Below are 26,763 nucleotides of genomic sequence, written 5' to 3'. Positions count from 1 at the left end.
AGAGTGAGAGAGTCATGGTGAGATGGAAAGCGATAGAGTTCAGAGGAATGTTCTGACAGGCTTTAATTAACCTGCAACTGCACAGTAAGAATGCCTGGTTTACATAATCACCTGTCATTGCAAGGTACAGTTGCTATACTCATGCTTACACATGTTCCAGTCCAGAGGTCGCAACTGTGACCACAGAGGTCGCATTTGCGACCTATGGTGACCCCCAAATGATGTCTCTGATTTACTGCCCAAGGGGCAGTATCCCGGCGGTAAATGTTACCGCCGGGATACCACCCAACTAGTAATAATGCTGATATGTCTCTTTGCTATTTTGCTGTATGCTGCAAAACTGCTTAAATGGTGCATTATGTGCCCCCCCACACTGACACGGCACCCCCCCCCCGCCATAACCATTTTAGCAGGGCCATCCAATGGCACCCCGAATCAAATTTGAAACAACTGCCATTCAGTGCCACATATTAAGTTGTTCTGTAGCGTTTGGTGACCGATTCATCCAGATTAAAAGCACAGTAATAGTAGATATCTGAGTGAATGGCCGTCAATTTGCCGAGCATGGAATTACGAAGGGCATATTTGGCCATAAAATGATTTAAATATATTCCATGTTGCGCCAACATGTCAGAACTTGCTGCTGAGCATTGGCTGCAAGTCTTTGTTGCATATGCATGAGCCTCAGTTACTATGCCGCCTTACATGTATTCTCTAGGTCTTTCCACTCGGTTCCCTGTACTGGTTCACGTTAGTAAGGTCCCTCGGGGATGGCTCTGGGGCGTTCAGCCTTTTCAGTTCAACTGGGCACGAGGCTTGCGAGGAGGGGGTTGGCGGGACGAGGAGCTGCTCCCATGTTGACAGTCTTACTACACAGCAACATATTTCTTTGATTCATGACATTAAATGTGTCCTTTAGAGCGCACACGTTAGAGGCTGTGTTACCTTTGCTGGTGCCCAGCATCCGACAGTGTTGTTTTCACCTTGTTGCATTGTCTCTTTCCCCGGCATTCGCTCCATACTAACAAGAAGCAGTTACTGATTTTTAGTGTAACTTTAGTTTTTCAGCTTCCCATTGGCTGCGTGTCCCGTTATTAATTTGCAACGATTAACACCCTCAATGCATTCCTTTTTATCTATTATTGTAAGCACCCCACGGATGCCTCAGAATGGTTTACCGAGCTGTAGGTTTGGGGGCGGGGGAGGCCGAAACATATTGAAATGTCAGCTCCCCCCAAGCTCTCCCCTCCCCCATCCCTGACAAAGGTTCAGGCTCTGGAGCAAGCAAGAGCCCGGTGTCTCCACCAGCCCCCTGGCAGCACCACCCCCTCTCCCCTGTGCTCTTTCGGTGTGATCGAGACGTGTCTGCACACGGTGGTTGTGTCAACTTGCGTCTTGCTGTAAGTAGGATTTCAAAGGGGTCCAGACCAGTGGTTTGTGATTAGCCTCTAGTCTAGTTTAGGTTCGTCCTGCTGTGATGCTTGGGGAGTAGTGTCTGTTCTTCGAGAATTCTACATTGGTTCTGACTTTTCGCATGTCCATTTGATTAGTGTCTGGTCTGCGTGCGTGCTCTCGTGATCATACGGGCCAGGCCTGCTTTCTTAACTTTGCGCATGCTCTTCTTTGCGCATGCTCTTATCTTGCAACTGCACTTGTGCTGTAGTGCGCCAGTCTCTGAGCGTGCCCTGGTATGGTGTCTCAAGTACTAAGCATGCGCATCAGAAGACTGTGTTACGGTTCTCTTTTTCCCCCCAGGGTTGGAGCAGTGGTACTTACCACTCCTGGCCTTTAGTTTAACCCATCCTTCTGTGGCTTGTACGAGACCTACACTACAGAAAGGACGACCTGACTGTAGGCTGTTATAACGAAGAACACAATGTCGATGAAAGAGTCCGAAGAGGTGAGTTTTCAGTGATGCAAAGGATTGTGTGAAGATGACCACTCATGCAAGTGAGACCAAGCCTGATTTGCATAATGTCTTTCCCCTGTTGTAATGGCTTGGCAGGCGAAGCACGATGGTCTGGAGGGTTACCCAGAAGTTAAGATGAATTCTAAGCCATCCAGCCATCACACCTTTTGTTTTGCCACACATGCAAGCCCTGCTTGTGTTTTGGTTGGCTAGTTTTGGAATCAACCGCTCCTTTCTCTTTGTGTCACTGTGGTCTCCCGGCCTTGTCTCTAAGCAGGGCTAGCTAAAGATATCTCGGTGCTGGTGTGGGTCCATTTCAACATGTTTTTGTCTCCTGCGCGAGTGCAAATAGATTGTTGTTTTTGCCGGTGACAACCCATTGAGCTTTATGAACAGGTTAGGGGCTTGGCAGCTAAGTGCAATTATTCCATGGCGGATGACACCTGCCTAAAGCTTATGAGTTGAGATTTGTGATGTGTGTTGCGGCGGGGCACAGTAGGGGTTGGAGCCGAATATGGCATGTGTCATATGCCAGTGACACGTGCCACTGCATGTCACCACTACAAGTGACACGTGCCACTAGCAGGTGTCACATGCCATGACCCAAAAAAAGGTTTCACGTGTCACGCTAAGTCTGTCTCTTCGTTTTTCAAATTATAATCCTCCTTTTTTAAAAATAAAAACACGAAACGCCAATTTTATTCCCTTTTTAAAAAAATAAAATTAAAAGGCTCTAAGAAAGATTCGAACTCATGACCTCCTATTTAGTGCACAGCTCCATTAACCACTGCACAATTATGTCTCACGATATTAAAAGTTCAAATTCTACCTCTAATGTGAAGTCTTACATGGTTCAAAGCTGCTCATTTTCTTATTTTAAGTTACATCTTAAAACAAACTGCATGTACAATTCTGAAAGTTTGTAGGATAGAAACAATTTACTGAAAGTTTTTGCATCTTGTGCTTTTCTTGCATAATACTAAATGTTAAAAACAGTTCAATCCAAAACCTGTTACTGTGTAATGCTTTAAATGTCAATCATGTATTGTGTACATGTTTTCCAAAACAGTATGCTTGCAATATTAAAGTGTGTGTGTTTGTACATTAATTCATGCATTTCACACTTGACTGTACAAACTGTGATAGATACAGTACAACCATATCCTACTGATAATATGTATAACTTATATATCAGAGTATATACACGATCATGAAAACTTAATTTACAAATGTTGCTAAATCTTCAGATTTAGGGCCCAATTCATAGAATCCAGTGCAGAAGCAGCACAAGTGCTGCACGCCGAGAAGGAGCATGTGCCATGCGTGCACCAGCTGTGGCACAAACCAGCATTTGCACGGCACGCGTATTCATGGATTTTCTGAGGCATCAGTAACCGTGGCACAATGAACATCAAGTAGCGCCAGCAACGCCCCCAACACATCCCCATGCGTAGGGAAAAGACAGTGAAATGCCCAATACAGCGCAACGCCCCGCACCATCTGTGACCCAGCACACATCCCCCCCCATTGTAATTGCATGAAAAATCAGAGCGTAACCCGCTTGCACCAGCCAAATCGCGTGAAAGGGCCCATGCGTATCCCGTCCGCACCCCAGCAAAATCGCGTACCCCGCTCGCACCAGCCAAATCGCGTGGGAAGGCCCGCACGTACCCCATCCACACCCCACCAAAATCGTGTACCCCACTTGCTAAATCACGTGGGAAGGCCCGCGTGTACCCCGTCTGCGCCCCAGCGAAATTGCGTACCCCGCTCGCACCAGCCAAATCACGTGGAAAGGCCTGCGTGACCCTGTGATACATGCACAACTCCCCTGGAAGCAGACGCCTCCTCACGGGACAGCCAGACCCCAGCAGTGGACCATACCCCGCAGGCAGCCCATACCACATGGCCCCCCATCACCCGTGACCACACCCCGCAGGCAGCCTACACCAAATGGGATCTCCACCATCACCTGTGAACATACCCTGCAGGCAGCCCACACCACATGGCCAACCCTTCACCTGTGACCACACCCTGCAGGCAGCCCACACCACATGGAACCCCCACCATCACCCACGACCATACCCCGCAGGCAGCCCACACCACATGGGACCCCCACCATCACCTGTGAACATACCCCGCAGGCAGCCCACACCACATGGGCTCCCCCATCACCACACCCTGTAGACAGCCCACACCACATGGGACCCCCACCATCACCCATGACCATACCCCGTAGGCAGTCCACACTACATGGGACCCACACCATCACTAGTGAACATACTCCGCAGGTAGCCCACACCACATGGGACAGCACCATCACCCATGAGCATACCCCGCAGGCAGCCCACACCACACAGGCACCCCTTCACCCGTGACCATACCCTGCAGGCAGGCCCCGCCTCATGCCCCCACCTGTGATGGTATCCTGCAGGCAGGCCCCGCCTCATGTCCCCACCCCCCAACAGAGACGGCAACCTGCTGGCAGGCCCCGCCACATGTCCCCACCAGTGACAGCAACCTGCAGGCAGGCCCTGCCTCATGTCCCCACCCCCCACCAGTGACATACAACCACGCAGCACATGCAAACTAAAATGCCACCACACGCTGCATCCCCCTGGTGCACCTCAACACCCATCCATTAGTCAAAGTCCCTATGTTATGTGAATCTTAACATCACACATGCATGCATGTGCACACACATGAACAACATTGGTGAACAGCAGGGACACACAAATGCGTCAAGGAGGAGTGAAACATGCACTAAACCATTGAGACCAGATACCACTTCGATTTCAATGTCAAAAAATTATATTACAAAACATGTATCTAAGTCACCCACAGTAAAAACAACAAATTAAACATGCATGAACCAAATGAAAAATCAAAATAAAGTGAAAACCAAAATCAATGTGATGTAAAAAATGAAAGAGTCAAAAATGTGGTCCTTGTCCATTAATGTATGTGCAAATGAAATCACATATCATGTGAAAACCATTCCAAATTAAAATCCAAATATTTACAAAGATCCAGGGTCCATGGTCCCAAAACATGTAGAAAAATCCTAAAAATACAATACAAAAATAACTATATACAAGATGCAGAGCAAAGTCCAGGAACTCCAAATAAAAAGAAAAAAACAAATGAAACCTACTCCTAAAGAACTATATACAAAGTCAGCAGGCTAGTCCATCTCCTCACCATGCTCTCTCATAGTCTCCGCCAGGGCGTCATCGAACACTGCGTCCACTTCCAGTAGGCGGGCCTCGGCTTCGCCCTCGAGGGATTGCAGGGACTCCTTCATGCTCCTCTCAAACTCCCTGCGAGTCTCCTCGAGGACCTCCACCCGCCTCTCTGCCTGACGCAGTGAATTCTCCGCCCTGGCTATGGTGAGTTGCGTCTCCTGTGCCCGCTGCCACTCTTACCCGTTTTGGCAGTCCAAACGCTCCAACACGGAAGACATCCTTGTCGTAAGGTCCACGTTTGTCTCCTGCCCGATGGCCGATACCTGCCCCTCTGATGATGAATGCCCCGAGTCCTGTTGCCTCCTTTCCTGAGCCTGCTGCTGCCAAAATGCTTGGTGCCTGCGCCACAAGGACAGCCTCCGGGATGATGATACAACCCGGGGCTGTCATGCACCTGCCCTCCTTCTTGGTGCCTGCACTTCCTCCCTTGCCATAGCTCCTGTAGCTGCATTGACAACCTCTGCTGATCCTCCTTCGACTCCCGACTGTGGCAGGGATGTGATCTCCACCAGACTGGCCGCCGGGGTTGGGACAGGTACATAGGGGGCCCTGGTGGTATCTGGGCCGGAAGACGGCAGGGAGGGGGACTGGCGCACAGAGGAGGAAAAGGAAGAGGGGTTTGCAGCAGTGGCCAGCACATGTACCAGATTTGTGACCAGGAACTGAGCTAGCCAGTTAATGAGGCGATAGACCTCATCGTGATGATGTGCAACCCCCGATTGGAAGCCTGCACATCATCACAAGTGGTGCCTGTATGCCTCGCAATACCGGCTAGCAACGGCTAGCAACGGTTCCACCCTGTGACAAATGGATTCATCCACAGGTAGTGGAAGATCTGTTTGCGTGGATACATCGGCCACCTGCGGAGGGGTCCGGCCTGAGTCATGCCCGCAGGTGCATACTGGGGCAGTCGCAGTTCCAGGGACAAGATCAGTCACATGCCCCTCCACGGTGACCTGCACTGCCTCCGGCCCCTGATCCTAGACTGCACCACTCACACCTACCTCATCACTCCTGCTGGGCCCCATGTGCTGGGCTGATATGGCCTCCTCCTCCACCACCACCACCAACCTGGATGACTCTCCACTGTCTTCTGCAAAGGATTGCCCCTGTGTGGGTTCATCTGTCCCTCCCACTGCTGAGGTGCACATGACCAACTTCACCCTCTTGGGCCTCCCCTCAGCAGCTGAGGCCATTTTCATGGACGCGGCACCAGTCTCCTCGCTCCCGGAAGATGACGGTACCTGGGAGGAGGACTAGGCCCTGCGTCTGTGCCTGGTGGAGGCATCCCTGCTGCGGTGCTCCACAGCGCCTTCTCCGCCCTCTTCTTCCATCGTCACTGTGGATAGGGAAACATAGAACACAAACATCAGGCTACTGAACATATGTGTGTATGTGTGTTTGTCACAATGCAAATGTACATCAGTGGTACTGTCAAAGGTCACAACCATCATAACCCTCCACTACACACAGGGAAGTGCCATTCAGACACATTCACAAACATTTCTATCATTCACAACAGACATTCACATCCATGGACAAGGCACTGACACAAGATCATAATTCTGTATTCAGCTCACACACATCATGGGACATACACATCTCATTCACACACATCACCTGACAGTCATGAGGCAGGCCATGGAGCTATCACGTCACAGTGCACTCAAGGGCAAATTGGCAGCGTGAGGCAATCACAAATCAAGAACTCAAGTAACATACGTGCGGAGTGTTGGGCAGTTACACACTCACTACTCAGACACACGCACATGTACACCATGCATGTCCATGATGATGACATAAGCACCTATGCGTCACACCTCTCACATGCCCCGGACCAGACACAGGTATGCAAACATGTGCGCATTGTTACATGCCGGTGCGCAACACAGACACCAGTGATGTGGGACATGCTTGAATGGACTCTCATGCAGCACTGTCAGGGACATGCACACAGACATCTGTACAGGAGGCATGCCAGACATAAGGCCAAGGTGCACACACCAGCCACTTGTCAACATGCACATGCTCAATGGTGGACAAGAACACATGAACCATTCGACTCCAGACGGAGCACCAACTCCAAGACCTGGGGGTACAGCACTGGGTAGGCCCCAGGACCCACATCTCGTCGGTGGTCAACCGGCCCCGGCACCTCACTCGATCATCACCAGCCTTAATGAGGCACCGGGCCTTGTTGTGGGTCCTGGACTTGAAGTCTTCCCAGCACTTGTGGACATGATGGTAGTGGCGGGGTGCCAGCCCCTCTACATTGATGGCACCCACTATGTCCCCCTAGATCTTCTTCCGTCCTTCATTGCCAACTTGCGATGGGCCGTGGAAGAGGGCATCATGATGCCCCAGGACTTGCTCTACCAGGATGCCAACTTCCCTGGGTGAGAAGCTGACAGCCCTCTGGCTCTCTGCCAGGGGGTTGCCACTTGCCTCAGATGGTGTGGTGTCAGACAAGGCAACCCCTGAGGCAGGTGTGGATGGGCAAGGTGGTCCTGGGGCTGGGCTGTGGAGCGGTGGAATGGCAGTCAGGAGTCTTCAGGATCAGCAGAGGTGGTCACAATGACAGGATCACTGGCAATGGCTGATGAGCAGGCACCAAAATGCAGGGCATGTGGGCAGCAGGCACACAGAGTGGGCTGGCATCAGCAGATGGCTCGTAGGAGGCAGCTTGGGCAGTTGGAGGCAGGTAAATGGCCTTGTAGGCAGGAGCGTGGGTTTTCCATATTCTTTTGCGTGGCCAGCCGGAAACAGAGTGACTCCGCACATGCGTAAACAGCACGTTAGTGTGTAATCAGAGGAAAGGCCCTAAGCGCGTAAGTTACGTGACATGCGCTGGACGTTGAGCGTTGTCATTCAGTATCGGGTTAAAGGTCTGGGTAGGACATCAGCGCACTGTATATGCTTTTTGTGGGGCGGATGCGTGAACTTCATATTTTTGTGGGTTCACACGCAAATAGTTCACTACTGTGGCAGTGCATACTTCTTGTTTTGGCGCAGGAGTTTCCTACGCGCAGACATACGTGTGATTTTTTTCATTCTACGAGACAGACAGTAAGGCGTGCACACATTTGTCCCACTGTGGTTGTCCCTGTGTGACGCGTACACCATTTTCGAGGCCATAGTAGCCTATGTGTTCCTCGCGTACACATTTTTTGTGTTGCTGGGTGACACAGTGTACTGCAGGCTGTTTTTTACTCAAGACGGGCTACCGAGGGGTCACATACACGTTGATTTTTGTTTTTCGGGTGCCTGAGCATTGCGCAACCTGTTATTTTTTCACCAGGGGTCACACAGAGCTTTTCTGGAGCACAGTGGTACGTTTTCCATCACGTAACCTGGCCCCTCACTCCAATTTCCCAGGACATTTGTTGGCTGCACCTCCCATTGCGCTAGTCCATCAGTGCCATGACTGGGAGGGCAACAAGTGGGAAGGGAGGCAAAGGTGGGCGACTTGCCAGAGGTGGCCAAGGTGGGCGACGTGGCCAAGCTGGCCAAGGTGGGCGACGTGGCCAAGGTGGCCAAGGTGGTCCACGTGGGCAAGGTGTGCAGGACCAGGCAGGGAGAACTATGCCCCACACCCAACCGGGCCAGTGAGATGCAGCAGCTGCTGACATACCCAGCACCCGTGGTCCTGGACAAGCAGTGCCATCTGCTGTCCAGAGTGTGGAAGCTGCAGGGGCAGCTGCTGCTATCACTACCCAGGCTCAGGGTCAGCCAGCCCGGACGGTAGTGGTCCCGGCATAGGGACAGGGTGACTCAATGGCCGATTTCCATGTCCCGAAGGCCAAGACACCTGCGGTGCAAGTTCCAGGCACCGGCACCCGGGGATCTGGAGCAGCGGTGTCATCTGCTGTTCACACCGGCCAGGGTCTTGAAGCTGCAAGGGCAGCTGTAGCAACCGGCACCCTGTCTCAGGGTCACCCAGCCAGGAATGGATTGGTCCTGGCCCAGTGTGACTCAGGGGCCAAGTCCCTTGTCACTAAGGCCAAGCATATGTGGCGCAGAGTCCTGGCAACAGCACCCAGCTACTGATACCTGCAAGCTGACCTTCTGTAGTTACATTGGTGGCTGATTCCATAGGCCAGTCCACCTGTACGCCAGCCCCTTCTGACCAGAGCAGTACACGCCACTCAGGGTCTGCACCACCTCAGAAGAAGCAGAAGCATGCTCCAGCAGTACAGGCTAAGACCCCAGACACGGCACAGGAGTCCCACACATCGAGAATGAGGAGTTTCTGTGATGAGGAACTGAAGATACTCGTGGACTACATGTTGGAACATGGCCGTGACATGCTGGTGCAGGCAGGGAGCACACATACACCTGCTCAGCGTATGACCCCCTGGCAGTGCCTCGCTGACTGTATTAGCGTCTTGGGCTATGAGAGGCGCACAGCTGGTGATGTTGTGAAGCGTTGGAATGACTTCCAACACCGAGCAAAAGAAAAGCTGGCTTCAAAGTTTGCCTCTACTCTGGTGACTGACAGTGGGTCACCACCAGAGGACGATGAACTCACTGGACATGAGGAGATCACTAGTGATTTCATTGCAGTGGAGCAGATCCAAGGCGTGGGAGACTTGCCAATGTATGAGGGAATGTCCGGTGAGTGGTGATGCGTGTGTGTACAGGCCATGTGTATGTTGCTTGGGTGATGTGTTATGATTGTCTGCCAGTTCAGGCTACATTGTAATGACTGCCATGTGTGACCCATGAAATGTTGGACTGATACGTGCTTGTTATCATGCAGACTGCATACAAACCATATGCTGCACACAGAGGCAATCCTCATCACCACACCTGCTCCCTCCTTCCATGACACTCTCTGTCCAGCCTTTCTTGGCCCTATTCTTGCTCCAACCTGTGGTCACGGATAGCCTGTGATGATCTTCCACTCAACAGTCGCCTTCTATCATCACATGACTGACGTCTCTGTGAGGTCACCCTGCAAGTTGCTCATCCTCAGAGGCATTTTTCCTTTCCTCTCCATCCCCCAGCAGCTCACTGTCTCCAGAGGACTGGTAATTCCTATGATGGACTACTGCAACAGGCTTTACCAGGATTTCTATGATTCTACACTCTTCCCTCTGCAACTCTGCCAGTCCTGGACTGTGTGAAAAGTCCTTTAGGCTTGGTGCAAGGTATCTCCCTAGGACTGTGATTATGGCACAGGCTCACAGTGGCTATGACTGTTCATTCCTGAACCCTGTGCATTCTTAGCAAGTCCCTATGGGTCCGGGCCAGCAATTCCTTCAACTCCACCTCCAGTATTTACTTCATTCTCATGGTCTTTGATCATCCCTTTCTTACTCCCTCAGGGTCAGTTGCTCCGCATGGAAATTAGTTTGTGGTTCACATCTGTGTTGAGCTGGGGCCTCCCTCTGGTACAGCCTCCCTGCCTCTATGTAACTGGAGGTGTAGCTTCTCCGGGTCTGCAGGCACTTCTGATGCTTCCTCATGTGTTGTGCTTTCTGTCCTCCTCTCCCCTGTTGTAGTCCCAGATGACTGAGAGAATGCACTTGCCACCTGCCCACACTGTCTGCTACGACACGGTACTCTGAGCAACCATTTTAACCCATGCATTGCCTCCCAGCCACCCCCGCCCTTGGGGTTGGGGTTTACTGTATCCCTACAAACCACTACCAACACTTTACACATGATGACGGCACTTACCCTTACACTGCCATCAGGCCACGACATTGCATTACTGGATCTGTGTTTTTATTCATAGTTGAGGCCGTACCCATTTACTGCACTGCACCCACACACTTCTAAACCCTGTTGTCCCCTTCAATATGCCTATTCACTTGCGTGATGTCAATGTGACCTAGCATTATTGAATCCGTATGCCTGCCCTCACTGTATTACAACACCCTAGCGCTGTTGCAGCCTGTGACACGTGTTTTTTCTAATAGTGAATTCCATGAAATGTCATCTGACATACATTGTACATGGCTCATGGTCAGGAGTATTCAACTTCCATCTAAGGCTAGTTGACAAGTCTGGCATGGCTATACTACGTGCCATCTGTGTATTGGCATCAGTCATGTTTGTGGAAGGACTATGCCAGTCACATGCATGTGTGTGCTGCAGGTGCTATGCAGTATATGTGTTATTTTACCCTTTGACACACATCCATGTCTGCTTTCAGGTGCCCCTTCCCTTTCATTGACTCTGCGTGCGTGCCTGACTTTGTGTCATGTGTGGTGGATGGTGCGAGGTGGTGGTGCGAGGTGGTGGAAGAGGCTGCGGTAGGGTTGGCTAATTCCTTGCAGACTTTGAAAAGTGTGTCCGTGTTATTGGATACCGCAGAGATGCAGGCTTGTAAAAAGACTCTTTTCTGGGAGCAGATGCAGAGTCTATACTGCCTTTGGAGGAGGCGGCAGGCCAGTTTGTCAGAGGGTGCGCCAGAGGAATCCCATTTCTATTTGGCTGCCCTGCACTTGTGTTTAACGGAAGCTGATTTGGAGTCATACCAAGAGTTGCACTTTTTGGTAGGCTTCAATCGTACCCTCATGACAGAGGCAAGAATATAAAGAGTATTGGAAACAGAGAGGTTAAAGTTTGAGAGGGCTGTGGCAGGGTGGGAGTCAGTCGCAGGAGTGGAAGGAGTATAATAGGTGGAGGCAAAGGCAGCTACTGAGACTCTTTTCATGGGTCAGATGACCTTGTAGACGGGAGGCAGTGCCGGGCTTACCTATGCAACGGGAGAAGAGAGCTTCAAGTGAGAAGAGAGGAGAAAATGATCAGTCCAGGAGAGAGAAGTAGTGAGAGGGATAGATAGCGGAATGTCAGTTGAGAAGAGAGCATCCAGGGTGTGGCCAGCGCTGTGCGTTGGGCCAGACGGTAAGATGGAAAGAAAGGGAGAGTCGCAAAGGTTGCATAAAGGTCTTAAGGAATCAGGTGAGTCGAGATGGATGTTGGGATCACCCAGTAGGAGGAGAAGATTAGGAAAGGAGAGAGGAGGCCAGGTCAGCCCATTACGAAAGGAAGAGGGAGGGCTGACCAGGTGGCTGATAGAAGGTGGACAGCAGCAGTGAAGAGCTTGGAGAGAGGGACAGCCTGCAGATCAGGCACTCAAAGGATGAGTAGGCCTGAGTGGGAATGACAGACACAGGGATACACTCAGGGAAGATCAATGCTACTCCCCCCACCTGGTCTGTTTGGTCTACGAAGAGAGAGTATTGTGTAGCCTTCTGGGAGAAGTGCGTCAAAGCTTGTGACAGAGCAATCCTTGAACCAGGTTTCAGTGATGGCAAGAACATCACAATCCAGGAGTTCAAGGAGGTTGCAGATGTCAGAGGAGTGTTTGACAGCTGAGCGAGTGCTTACCATGGCAATGTGGATCAGCTTGCAATCAGTGAAAGACTTATGGGGGGAGCAGGGGACAGTGGGCCCCCCTAAGTAACGATACTACCCGAGGGACAGAGGTAGAAGGGGGCAGAGGAGCCAAGGCCGGTAAGGGAGACGGGACCATAATGGGTGAGGAGGGAGCCGGTGCGGGAGGCACCACGGGGCAAGGGAGCCCTAGATACAGTGTTAGTGGGTGACTGGTTCACCCAAGAGGAGAAGGCAGATGGGAATGTCAATGTGTGGGGTGGTGGCAAGAAAGCCATGGCGAGGGTAGAATGGTGGTTAGGAGGTGGCAAGGGAGCCAAGGTGGGCACAGCTGGCATGGGAGCCAGGTCAGCTAAAGGAGCTGGTGCAAAAGGTGGAGGGATTTGATAAAGCGGGGGAGGAGCCTATGAAAGAGTAGAAGATTGGTTTGAGGACCCTGGACCATGATGGTACCATTGCAGTAGACATGATGATGACCCTGGAGGTGGAGAGGGCAAGAATGACCTTGCAGCGGGTGCCACCATTGATGGGCAAAGAAGAGAAAGGAGAGAGAAGAGCAATCATATGGAGAGTCCATAGGACGGGTGAGGGAACGACAGAGTATGTCTGTGAGAGTCTCTCTGGCAGAGGAAATGACATAGGTGCCTGCAATTGGAAGGCCTGGGTTAGAGCTCAGTATGTCCTTCTTGAGGTTCTTCCTGACAGACCTAGTAAGGGGTGAAGGATGAGAGATAGAGAAGCAGTTTGAGAAGATAGGAGAGATAGATAGCGCCGTAGCAAACTGCAGAGAGTGAGGTACACTTAACCAGGCTGAGGCCACAGAGGCCCAGTGAGAGCAGAAGGTAGAGGGGGGGGGCAGGGAACAAGACTGGGAGAAAAACAATGGGAGCTGGGGGAGGTAATATGCACAGAAAAACAGTGAACACGCAGAGGAAGGGGACGTAGTGGGTGTATGGCTGAGGGGAATAACAGCACAGAGGGACAATGGGACTGAGGAAGGGTGAGGGAACCGGTAGCAGACTAGACAGAGTACAGAGGGGTGGATTTGTTAACACATTCTCATGAAAAGCAGGTAATGCACACAGCTAAAAACAAATGTAAACAGGAGCAGGACAATCAAAATGGGCACACACCTGAAAACGAATTTAAAAAGCAGCAGGACAATCACGATGTGCACACAGCTGAAAACGAATTTAAATAGCAGCAGGACAATCAAAGTGATAAATATTTTAGAGGAGTCATCGATCTGACCATGCTAACCAGAGCTTTTTCCTCAACTTCCACTGCCTCCGATGTCGACGCCCGAAGACCTGGATAACCCAGCAGGTAGTCCATGGGGTTGAAAGCCACTGCATCGAAATGGACAGTTACCATGTAATCTGACAGTTGCAATCAAGTGCTCTAATGGGAGTGGTGTGCGAAGAAATGACCCTTGGAAAATTGGCAGTAGGGTCCATCACGATCATGTTAGGATGATGAAAAATGTAAAGGTGGACATGTAGACACCACAACAGACCAAGGACACCTCACACTCTATTTGTGAATGTTGCATTTCTGTTCATATCAATGCTTTGGGAGCCCCCACTCTCTGCACCCCCTATTCCAGGGTAAAGGGCCTTCCTTATTTCCTTATGTGGCTCCTGAAATGCCTGGCCTGTTTAATATACCAGGGGACCCCAGGCTCCATCTAGCCCATGTGTCTCTGGAAATATTGTTTTTAACTAAACCCTGTCATGCTTTTCTTCTATTCTTTGTCCCACTGCTGAGATCCCACACAGTAACATGTAAAATGTGACTTGGAAGCAATGGGCCTCACAAAATGAACAACTTATCAATGCAACACATCACACACATCTATGACCTACAGAAGGACAAACATATGATACATAGATTTTAAGAGAAAGCTATATTTCACATGGGCCTGCAGTATAAGAATATTGTTACTCTCTTGCCAACATGGACTAGGGGAAAAGCCATATAATTGCTGCCATTTCTTCCATAAAGCTGTGGCCCTGAGGGCAGTTGTCTATTTCATGCATGCCTTTGAAGGACAATAGAGGTTGTGTAGAGTGTGAGACATATAAGCTACAGCGACATTCAGAGGGACCAGTCTGTTGGGAAGTGTCTGGATTTTCCTCAGGCTGAGGCTTAAGGAAAGTAGACATTAAGGTGAAGTAGTCCCTCCGTGAAGCCTATCTCTTGACATTGACCGGGGCCCGCAGCACCGACCTGGTAGTGATGAACTTGCACATGAAATCAATAAGCGAATTGCAAGGTCCTCTCCTTTACTTATGTAACATTAAAAAACGAAAGTACTGGCTTAGAAACCCTAAACTGTGCTTCATATGAGACTGCAGGATGTGGTTTCTAATCATATTTAGAAGCAAAGCAAGAATATGTCCTGTCAGACACTACAGTCATGTTTGTGTGCCAGAATATGCATGTCAGACCATCACATGGGCTGTGTAGCCTCTCGCACACCACCTGTGCTGAATTTACACACATGATCATCTTATCTATACCATTTATCCCTCTTTATCCAAAATTGCCACTGAGATTAGCTGGAAATTCAGCAGTCGAGGTGTACAGGACACAGCTTAGCCCCAGTCAGACCAGCATGTGCTGTTGAGTGCTGTGTTCAGCAGTGTGTTACTTACTTCAACCCAGTGTTGCCACATACAAAGGGACTGTCTGAGGCACAGCTGAAGATCTTTGCAGATGTAGAAAGAAAATCCTGCTCAAATACGAGAGTGCAGGTGTCCGCCTCCTTTTGCTAGAGACTCCCACGATTTTAGGGACACTTGGCAGCTCTGTTGACGGGCACCAGAAAATAAAAGCTAAGTACTGTTGGCTGTTCGTGACACTATCCCGGACTAACGTTTCTGATTGCCCACGCATTTCAGATGTATTGAATCCGGATCGGCACTCGTGGCGTGCTGTTTATTTCAGCCCTGGAGGACATCTTTGCTGGAGACACTCCATTCAGGAAGTATGAGGTGACTTTTGTACTTGCACGTAGGGCTCATAGTGGAGTCCATTGAAAACTGTGTGGCCGCATTGCCATTTATATTAGGAGCCCATTTGAAAACTGTGTGCCCGCAATCATATCCATACTTGGAGCCCATTGAAATCTGTATAGCCTTGGGATGGGTTAAAACTGAGAATTAATTTTCTTATTTTTTTGAAGTCATATATCTAAAGCCCCTTATTTATTTATTTATTTATTTATTTATTTCCTAGGGTGTGTGTTTGGGAGGTTGGCCCCGCCCTTGGTTTTGTGCAACGATCCGCCTACTCCAATAAATACCGGCACCTTGGCGCACCCGCGCCACGCACCGCAAAGTACAAGCTAAGTACTGTTGGCTGTTTGCGGTTCTCGGTGCGAGGTGCCTATCCCCAAGCCTATGTGATTATTGATTTGGGATCTCTGTAATAGATTGGAACGCTCCGAGCAAGTTCCGTCAGGCCCATCGTTCCCTCTTTGACTCGGAGCAGAGTGGAGCGGAGAGGTGGGAGAGGTGTATTTCGTCCATCCTTTAATTTTTCTTGACTTGCGTGGGTGAGGGTGCATGTGGTTTCATGGTCATGTCTTTGACGGCAGGCATGCCAAAGGGCATATGTCCGCTTAGCGCACCGTGTGTGGCGTGTCAGACGAGTAATAATGTCATAAACTGTCATTTAAGTAATACATCCACGCCAAAGGTTTTGCGAAAGGCAAATAAGGTGAAAACCGTCTTAAGTCATGGGACGGATATTAGAAAATTATGCAAAGATCCATTACCGCCAACGATCCAACTGCCCTTGGCCGGGGGGGCGGGTGTAGGTACTCAGCCAATTACTATTAATGACTCCAATGTAAATGTGATTGATGCCTTGTCTAGGAGAAATGGTAATCATGGTAAACCACAACAGCAGGAAACAAATGTAAGTAAAAAATACATCACGTTGGGCACAGTCCCGAGGACCATAATGGCAAATCTGAATATTTCAATAACGGACACTAGTTTGCTGAATTCGGTGCAATGTACAGCCGTTGATAATGCCTCTAAATTGGTAGTGGATGGTGGTGAAAAAGATGATGCCATAATTGATTAGAACTTGCTTAATTCTGGGTTTTCTGCACAATTGCTCACAGATAATTTATCGAAAACACCTGATATGTTTTCTACTATTGGTTCTGGTTATTCGAGTGTAAATGTGTCATATTGTGCTCCAACTCCGAGGAAATGTGTTACTCCATATGTGTGTGTAGATGAGGAGGCACCAAGCTGTGGGGAGGTAGGGCAGGAACCAACAGTACCCAATGATGTGGAACCATTGCAGAAAATAGAAATAGGCAACCAGGTCCCAAATAGTGTTGTACTCATGGAAATTGTGCTAAAAGCTACTCAATTTTCGTTGGCTGTGCTGTTTAATTTATATGATACCTTGGCTGGACAGGTCCGTTAGCAAGCCCTTCAAATTGAGCATTGGCTTTTATGGCAAAAGAAAGCTATGCACAAATTGAAATTGAAAAGTGATAATACAAGTATAACGCGCCCTGATCTAACTACATGTTCAATAGCAGGGAACATGGGTGTTTGGGCGGGGTACAAACTTATCCCACAAATGGATTGTATGATAGGTGAGGTGTTGGAATGTAATGTGCCTGACAAAATAGCTACGCAGGAGGGTAAGTGTACAGAGAATGAAGTTGTAGGGAGGCGATTCGCTAGTGACACTGTGATGAAGGAAGACAAAGTTGCCTATACAGTCTTCACCAAACAGGCAAAAAGTGGTACAAAGCAGAGTAACCATATGAGTAAAAAGCTACCAAAGAATCAACCATTGCCAACAAATAAGAAGGGGGCTAAAATACGAACATTTATCAAAAAGTTAAGCATTCCAACTAACAATACAATCACAACTGCTCAAGCTATTGCAAAAAAATATCACATGCGTACTTACTCAAAGGTTGATCGAACGGGAAGTGGTTAATTGCAACCAGTACTAGCACATGCCCCCCTTGATGCTCTGATTGATGAGGTAACAGATCAGAATCTCCGGACTGGGTCCAAGAGGGATAAAGCTCCAGTTGAGAAATCCTCTAATTCTGGGGAAGTGAGAACCACTGTGCCGGGCCTCAATATAAGAGATTTCCATCGCCAGGAGATAAGAAAGGCGGTAGATGCCTACATGAGTAGCAATTTGGTGGTTAACATGGATAGGCCGGAGCCAATGCCCTCATGTAAAAAGATTAAAAGTGTTAGTTTTAAAGAACAAAGGGTGGAAACAAATTTTGTCCCACCCATAAACATACCTACAACAATAGAGTTAAATAATTTGCCTTTGGGACTTGGAGAGAACCATATGGTAAATCCAGAAATCTGCCAAAAGGCCAAAGAGTACATAAGTCCTGTAATACCTCAGAATTCCTTGATCTCTCAGATTACGCCAGAATTTTTAAACATTATACAAAATGCTTTGAGTACCGGTGGCAGACAAAGAAGTTCCATGCCCTCAATGACAGCGGTTACAAAAGTTGGGTCAGCGACTAAACCCGCGACCATTAAGAGAAAATCGCTGGCAAATTATTCATTGACACTGTCTTGTAACGCCTCTTCGGCAGTGCAATATGAACTAAATAGAAGAGCTATTTTAGCCATATTCTCGGATATACCAAGTCTCGAGGACATTTGTTCCATAGACTTGGAGCTGAGGAATTCACGGACAAAGGGAATCGCCAATGTGTAAGAATATGGATGAATTCGAGGTTGGTGCAAAATACAATCTGGCTTGCTAAAACTGATTTGACATTGTTGGGATTTACAGTATTCACTGAAACAACTGCAAATGTCGAAATCAAAAATGAGGTACTGCTGAATTACAATCTCAATGGTTCTAACCTTGCCTCACAGAAAAGAAATACTAAACAGGGTGAAGTGTGTAATTGTAATTGTAATCAAAGAAAAGATCGAGCCTAACTAGTACAATCAGCCGCAAATAAAAATCTGGCATTAATTAGTTGGAATACAAGGGGCTTTGTCGATCTGTTAAATAATGACAACAATGATCTAGTGCAATTCGACATAATTATGTTATAGGAAACATGGCTAATGTCGGTACCTGTGTGGAATGGCTTTGATCTTTTTTTAAATCCTGCATCACAGGCTTTGCACGGAAGACCGACGTCTGGCCTACTCATAGCCATTAAATCTAAAGGGGGGATCTGCGCGTAGGCAGGGAAACGCCGAATGAATTTCTCCAACTGGTTAAAGTAAAAGTCAACAATGAATTGTATGGCCTGATAAATGTCTACTGGAATCCAGTGGGAATATCGGACGGGTCCTTTATCAAATCATTTGGAGACCTATGTAGTCTTATTGCAATGGACTCATCAATTTCACGAATTATAATTGCTGGAGATTTTAATTTGGATTGCACCAATGACCAGCCCTTAAAGTATAATCCAAGACTGAATAAATGGGCTGAATTGTCTCATCAAATAATTTGATACGGTTGAATGGTGCTTTTCCTTCCGATATTCCCCCTCATCCAACTTGGCATCGTGGTGGTAGTGTTTCCATAATTGACATTATTTATGTGAATATGAATATGTTTGAGGGGATCAATAAGTTTTGCATTGTGAAAAATACACAGAGTGATCACAGCCAACTTGTGATGCAATGGACAGTCAGTGGCGAACCAACATCCGGACAAAAAAAATCTAATGAGAGTAAATCTTGTTGTAAATAATAATGGTAATAGGCTATGATGGTCGGAGAGATCGTTAAAATTGCTCAAAGATCAACTTGAAAGTCAAATGTGTACAGGAGGGAATAATTTGCAGCCGTGTTATGCTGACATGTTACAATACCTTCAAGCCGACGGAAGAGGCAAAGGAGGGTGTAGGGATCACCTAGATCGTCCCCAGATACATGTGTATGATGCTGCCACCAGAGCAAGGAAGGCTGATTATCGGCGTCAAATAAGGGCAGTTAATTGTTTGACCTTGAAGGAAAGAGGACTTGCGTTGGCACATATTAAAACAACATATACAAATTGGCTCAGAGCTACTAGAGGGCTTAGACTGCAGCAGGATGGTGAAAATATGCTGGCGAAAATACAGTCGAAAAACCTAGCACAAATCTGGGCCTTATTGAGTAAGTCAACGCATTACTCACAAAACATCATGCAAGCAAATAATGTTACCGAGCAGGTGTGGTGTGCCCATATATTGGAGTATTATGCAGCCCCTTCCAACTCGATAGTGACTATTCCGCAGGATCTGGGTCCTTTTTTCCAAAAGTATGATCTGGAAGATATTAAATTCTTAATAAATAAAATCAGTAACTCAGGTGCCTGTGGACCTGATGGGTTATCAAATAGGACCTTCAAAAAGCATCCTGAGCTATGGGCCAGGATACTCTTTGAAATATTCAGGCTAATCAATATGAATCAATCCTTGCCTGCCTCCTGGACGCATACTTTGTTGGTCCCTATATATAAAAAAGGTGACCGCTCGAGCCTGTCAAGTTATAGAGCCATTGCGTTACTTGATGCGCCTGGCAAGATTTTTACTAGATTGGTGTTGAGAGACATCAGAGAATGGACATTGAAGAATGAGCTACATGACCCCTTTCAAACGTGCTTTGTAGCTGGGTTGGGTACAATCCCAAATCTTATGGCACTAAATATGCTAAAAAATAAATATGCTAAAAAGAACCAAGTGCTGTATATAGCGTACATAGACTTTCAATCTGCTTTTGATTCGATTGATAGGAACATCTTGTATCAAAAACTAGTACAACACAATTGCCCTCAGTCTTTACGGTTGCTGATTATGCGCTTTCACAATAACACCACAGTACAAGTAAGATTAACCTTGGATGGAAAACTGTCTGACAAATTGAATACATTCCGAGGGGTAAAACAAGGTTGTATATTGGCCTCATCAGTCTTTAACTTTTTCTTGTTAGAATTAGGCACAGAGATAAGATCTCTGAAATGTGACCAACCAAAATTAGGGACAGAAAAAATCTCGCCCTTATTGTATGCGGATGATCTTATTCTCTTATCCCAAACTCCAGCAGGCTTACAGCGGTTGCTTGATAAGTTGAATGACTTTGTGATGAAAAACAATCTAATCATTAATTTACCTAAAACACAGATTATGGTTTGTCGTCCACATCCTAGGACTAAAGTCAAAAATTACAAGTGGCAGCTACAAAACAGAAGTCTTTCTAAGGTAGAGCAGTATCGATACTTGGGTCTAATTTTTGCAGTCCCAGTGTCAAATAAAATTAATGAACTTGAGAGATATAATAAACTTCAGACGCTAATACAACAAGCGAAAATGTTAAAAGGGAAATTTGGGAAATTTACTATAAGTCATATAATGACTTTTTACCAACAAAAGATCATCCCTACGATATATGGAACTGAGTGTCTAATTGTGGCAAGCATAAACTGGCAAAAATGTGAATGCCGGGTTTGGAAAGAGCTACTGATGTTACCAAAATCCGTCCCGCTGCCATTGATTAGGCATGAATTGGGCTTATTATCCCTCGAAGTACAAGTGAAGTGGAAAATGGCTGCCACACTGAGAAAAAGCATTTTATGTCTAAAAACCTCGAATCTTTTGGGAATTATGGCAAAACATCTGCTTGCTCGTGATCAGGTTTTTACCAAAGAATGGTGTGAATATGTATTGCACGCGTTGGCCGATGCATCAATAACATTGGATTTATTGCTTGAGAATCCTGACCAAGCAAAAGCCAAAATATATCAAAATGATTGGATTGTAAATCGGAATGTATGTTTTCGATATATTGACTTTAAGACCAATCCATTTGTACATAAGCATTTTCGAAGTATGGCAGACTATCTCTCCAAATTCCCAAACCCTCAAATGCGTAACCTATACCAAAGGTTCACGCTGAATCTGTGGCCAACACGTGAAATCCTGGTGAGAAGAAGGATGATTTCCAGAGATTTGGAATATTGTCGCTTCTGTAGTAACAAATTCAGCAAGGAAAATTTAGAACATGTTTTAACTAAGTGCCCTAACCTAGAGCTGAGGAGTAGACACTTCAGTAAATAATTTGTAAGTTCATGTAGTAACATGGAACCAGAGGCAGTGTGGCACCTTTTATTTAATAATGGAAAGCTAACGGTTCGTATAGCAATCATTCATTTTTTATTGACCATTTTTCCGGATATAATATCATTTTGATTGATCCTTGATTTTAGAGGGTGATTGCTTTGTGCTGTTGAAATTTTATTTGGTGTTTTCCTTGCATGAATTATGAATTATACGTGTATGAATTATGAATAGTATGAATTATGTTTTGAATAGTATGAATTTTGACTTGTATGATGTCATACATGTGTATAGTAATGAAATTACGATGATGTAAACATTTGAAAGGATGATTTTATTATCCAATACAAATAAAAAAAATATATATTAATGTAGGGGGCACTCCATGACACGATATGGAATACATTGCCAGAAAAAAGGGACTAGCCAGAAATGCTGTCTAATGGTAAACTCCATTGAGGCAGTTGGTACTGTGGTAGAGTCCAGATTGTCAATACTTTCTTTCAGGAAAGTCATGATTCTATTAAAGACACAGAGGCTCGTATTATGCATACTCTTCTTTATTAAAACTCCAGCAGCAATCTTAAAAAGAAAAAAAACATTAAACAAAAATCAAAGAAAAAAACATTTTCTGTGTCAATGTAGTCTTTGCAGTTTGAAACTCTATTGCCCTCAGGCATGACACTTGTCCTAGTCCATGAATCACAGCATTATGGTCCTATCACCTCACAATTCCTCATCCCCAATTCCTCTTTCTTTCACTGTCTCGCTGTAGCTTCCTAATGAATGACTCCACCTCGAACAGGGTATAGCGAAGAACAAAACCTGTAATGAACCGCCTCCACTCCAGCAGGGATCCGCTGTGTGTTGTCTGCCTGTTTAGTGTCCGCACCTGCTGTCAGGTTCCCTTGGAGGTTCAGCAGATTCCTTCTTAGATAAGTGACTGTAAAATTACTGACAAATGCAACTTGTTATGACATATGATTGATGGGAAATTGATCAGTTAGTTAAAAGAACTTTTAAACAGAAGAGGTGATTGAGCAAACATAAGACTGTCAAGTAAAGTTTAGTCTTTTTGGAAAGTCAATACTGTGATGTTTCAAAGGGTCGTTCATTTTCTACAGGGACAGAGACAGTGCCCCAGCTTTGAGTCTGTGATAAACCGCAGGAACTCCATTCTCTGCTGTGGCCTGGTCTCGGATTTCTCCCAATTGATGAGAAACCCCAGTTTCTCTAGGAGACTCGTCATTGGGACCATTTGCTCTGGTAGCCGCATCGGATCCTGCGCCATGAGACAAATATCCTTGATGTATAAAATCAGTCTGACTCCTGAGTAGCTTTGTGAAGCACCAATGTGCTGAAGTTAGTCCGAAAAGGGAGACACATAAACTCTCACCTTTGCCATCACCAGAGGAATTCTAAAAATTGCTGGTGCATCTCAGGAATGGGTACTGCTAGATAGGCATCCCTCAAATCTATGCAGGTTAGCCAGTGCCCTTTCTGCAAAATGTCCCTGAAGAGATGGATTTCCTCCATCTTGCAGTGTCGGTACACGAGAAAGGCGTTCAATTGTGTGAGATTATCACCGGCCTGACCTTTTGCTTCTGTTTCACCAGTAAGACATTGCTTAGGAAGCGTTGCGCCACCTGCTGCGCTGGCCTTATCGCCATTTTCTTTAGAAACTCTCCTACTTCCTTGTCCATGAGGCTTTGTTCCTCCTCTGTGTTTAGGGAGAATTCTCAAAATGTGCTAATTTCCCTTACCTTTTGAGACCCGCAGCAACTTTTCTGGATTTCTAGGATTTGATTTTTCTATCTGGGAAGAGTGTGAGCCTTTTTTTCCCCACTCTTCCATGTATTTTGATGTGTGTTTTACTTTTGTGTTCTTTGGTTATGGTGTTTTAAAACAACTCCATAGGCATCATCTTTTTCTTTGTGTCACACAACACCTTCAGTGTAGTGGCAAAGGGGTGTCTTTCAGACTCCCCAAGGTTTAAACACTTTCTCTGGGACTGACTATTGTCTCCAGAGCATGTAAAGTTAAATTGACTTTACTAGTCTCTTTATATTTACTGACCCAGCATGCACTATCTTCCTATAGAGTACTGGAGGGGTTGCCTAGCATCCCGTGAGTCAAAACACTCATGTAACAGTGAAATGTTACCCTTTCCTACCATGGCTGGTGGCAGTGGTTTAGATCAAACTACCATGATTTTACCAGACCGCGAACAATGGTAGCAAAAAATCGGGTCAGTCATGTTTTTCAAGATGGCGCCCAAGACTTATCTGTAAAAACAGACTCCGGTTGACTTTTTTCGCCGTTTCTTTTAGGAAAAGTCCTTCTTGTGTTTAACCAGGTTTGGTCCCTTTGTTCATTGTCCTTTGGCGGGTTTCAGTGCTGAAGCCCTCCTCTGGCGCCTCAGTGTCTGGGGTGGACAGGATGTGAGGGAGGTGCCCGAAACTCCCTGTGCTTAGTCTCCTAGGAGACCTCAATGCACTCTGGCGTGATTGGCTGGCTGGCTGTCCAGCAACGACAGCCACCCTGCTGTGTGAGTGACAGCCAGGCTGGAATGAATGGGGGAAAACTGTTTGAAAACAGGTCTCTGGGACTTGGAAAGCAGAGTCGACCACTGAAACGAAAGAACCGAAGACGAGCTGAAGGAAGAGGACTGCTGCAACTCCTGGATGACCGGTGAAGCCCTGCTGCAGGTCCGAATTGCCTGAAACTCCATCGACAGAGAAGCCCTTCAAGGTTAACTTCTTCCCTCGAATTTTGTGGAACCAACCAACTCACAAGCCGCCTGGAAACTGTCCCCTCCTGGTCGAATTTTCTACAGAGTGCTGTGGAAAACCGGATAGCCAGTGGGAAGGATACCAGTTTATGTTCTTTAAGGCATTCATACCTTAAACCGACGTTTAGCAAAGCTTGTGGCCTCGTCCCTGGGCAGTGCAGGAACCTCCCGATGTCCTCCTTCTTGTCCCCACGACTGAAGCACAGGAACAGCGAGGTCTGCTCGAACTGCCAGGAACAACTGCCTCAGCTACAGCTCTTCTTCACTTTAAAGGTACTGTGCAAACCCGGTCCGGAAATCTTTTCGACCACAGAGAAAGTTTGTCCCCCTCTTTGAAGGCTGGTCCTTCCCTAAAAATTTGTCTAACTTTTCACCTGGCCGAATTCTTCTAAAAACCGTGGCAAAGACTTAACTGTTATCTACCAGAACTGAGCTATCCTATACAAAGACTCTGAACCATTGACTTTGACCCAGGGCTATCGAATTTAATTGCTGGTTGTAGTTAACTGAAACCCTTTGCCCTACCTATGAATGTATTTGGGCTGCATTTCTTATAACCTTGTCTTTTTACCCCTTTTTAAAGTAACTGAAGTGCCATTTTGCTCCCACTTCAGGGGAGCTGAACTTGTTCAGTAACTTATTGGTTGTGTATTGTGCTGTATTAGTGTATGATATTAAGCTGCTTTTGCTAGTGTAATGTTTTCTAATTGACTGTGTAAATAAATGTGTATTCTTTTACCAAGAAACCTTGAGTTGAACCACTGTATTTGTTGGTCCCTTTGTGTAACTTGTCCTACTGCTCACTTCAACTCTTGAGATAAGTCTGGCTGCTCAGCCAATGCTACCACATAACTGTGTAGTACAGGCTTGTACCAAAGGTGAAATGGTACTGACACTTTGTCTTAATTGCATGTAGTGTTCCCAAAGGGTACTGCATGTGATTCTGCCTAACACTCTGAAATTGCGAAAGGGTGCTGCAGTTTAGTTTGTGCTCTTTAAAAATTACAGACAACACCCCTGCACAGTCTCTGCGACCCAAGAGTCCACAGTAAGCTCCTCCCAAGCGCTTAGGTGCATCGCTAGCCTACCAACTACCGCTGGAATTGCGCCTTGAAACACTTGTGTATAGGCGCGTCACAAATGCCATATCATATCATATCATTGCTTGCTGCTGCGCTGTGTGCATACGACTGTACTCTCACATGCTGCTGCAGTGCCAACCCCGACCCCTGCCTCTTCCACGGGAGGGGAAGGAAGGATTCAGCCTTCTGTCTTCCTGCTGTCACTAGTTGTTTCCTCTATAGGGCCTCTGGCCTCCTCAGTGGCTAGCGGAGACGCCTCTGCTTCTGCCGCCCTGGCAGATACACAGGGCACAAACACTCTTTTTTAACAATGTCTGACCTTTGTCCAGAGTAGCAAAGGTGTTAACAAATCTGGACATGTCTTTGACAAATGTTTCTCTAAACAAAAGCCCTTTAGCTGCTGCAGTGGCCTCAGAGGATGCCAACTCCCTGAGTTTCAGGTCGATCTTTACTACAATCGATCGTCTGCACTCCGCTGCTATTGTACAGTTGGTATTACTTATTAAACAAACTGCTCTTTGTGCCCAATTAGCCAGAATATGCACATCCATAGGCAGGGCCTCTTTGGTCTCTTCCACCATTTTAATGATCTTGGCCAATGGACCTATGGAATCGGGGAGTGTGTCCTGGCATGCTATCCATGAGCGGTCAATGCCCTTTTCAGGTCCTTGGTGTGCTTCACCATGAATGAGTCCACCTCCAGAGTGTCCGCTACTTTATCCGGCAGAGAAGGTCTGGAATATTGTGCCTTCAATTAGCCTCTCACCTCCTTATTTAAAGGCGTGTGCAGTCACTTGCTCAAGTACCCATTGGCCTTAAGTGAGAGCTTCCCTTCCGAGGATCTCGGGTGGAGTAGCAGGTCTGGATGAAAGGGGTCGACCAGGGAACTATCTCTGCATTTCTAAACGCTCTTATTGTGCCTTTTGCACGGTTCTCCTTCCTGAGGAGTGGCCAAGCTCACAGAAAAGTGAGAACTCTCAGTGCCGCTGGAATCCCATTCAGTGCCCTCTTGGTCTTCCTGTGGGCTAAGGGGTATGTCACCTTGTCCCTTCCATCACGCCTTTCCCTTAGCATGCCTCTCTTTTGTGTGTCCTTTGCGTGATTCGGACAGTGGTTCGCCACTGGCCTTATGTTCCTCCTGCCATTGTCTCTTGCAGGCTTTGGGCCTCACAGCTGTCGGCCCTTGCGAGAAGGCGACCCAGCCCAGGAGACAGTCCAGCTTATGGGATAGCGGCCCTATGCCTGCCCATGCTGCTTTGTCCATCAGCTGTCCCAGAGAGGGGTCCTGCAGAATGTTTGAAGGCCCT

At 47.2% G+C, this 26,763-nt stretch overlaps 1 protein-coding gene across 1 annotated transcript in view; it reads left to right on the top strand.

Moving 5' to 3' along the window:
* The first annotated feature begins 1,728 nt into the window (after positions 1-1,728).
* LOC138487920 (zinc finger protein 37A-like) overlaps positions 1,729-26,763 on the top strand; it is a 291,426-nt gene continuing 266,391 nt past the window's right edge. The window contains exon 1 of the mRNA XM_069614546.1: positions 1,729-1,900. Within this exon, the coding sequence (XP_069470647.1) occupies positions 1,877-1,900 (24 nt within the window). The 5' untranslated portion in view covers positions 1,729-1,876. The remainder of the gene's footprint in view (positions 1,901-26,763) is intronic.

This window comes from Ambystoma mexicanum, chromosome 9 (assembly GCF_040938575.1).
Source record: "Ambystoma mexicanum isolate Mex_15411 chromosome 9, UKY_AmexF1_1, whole genome shotgun sequence".
NCBI lineage: Eukaryota > Metazoa > Chordata > Amphibia > Caudata > Ambystomatidae > Ambystoma > Ambystoma mexicanum.
Note: the sequence above shows the minus strand (reverse complement) of the source record. Positions and strands in the feature narration are given on the sequence as shown.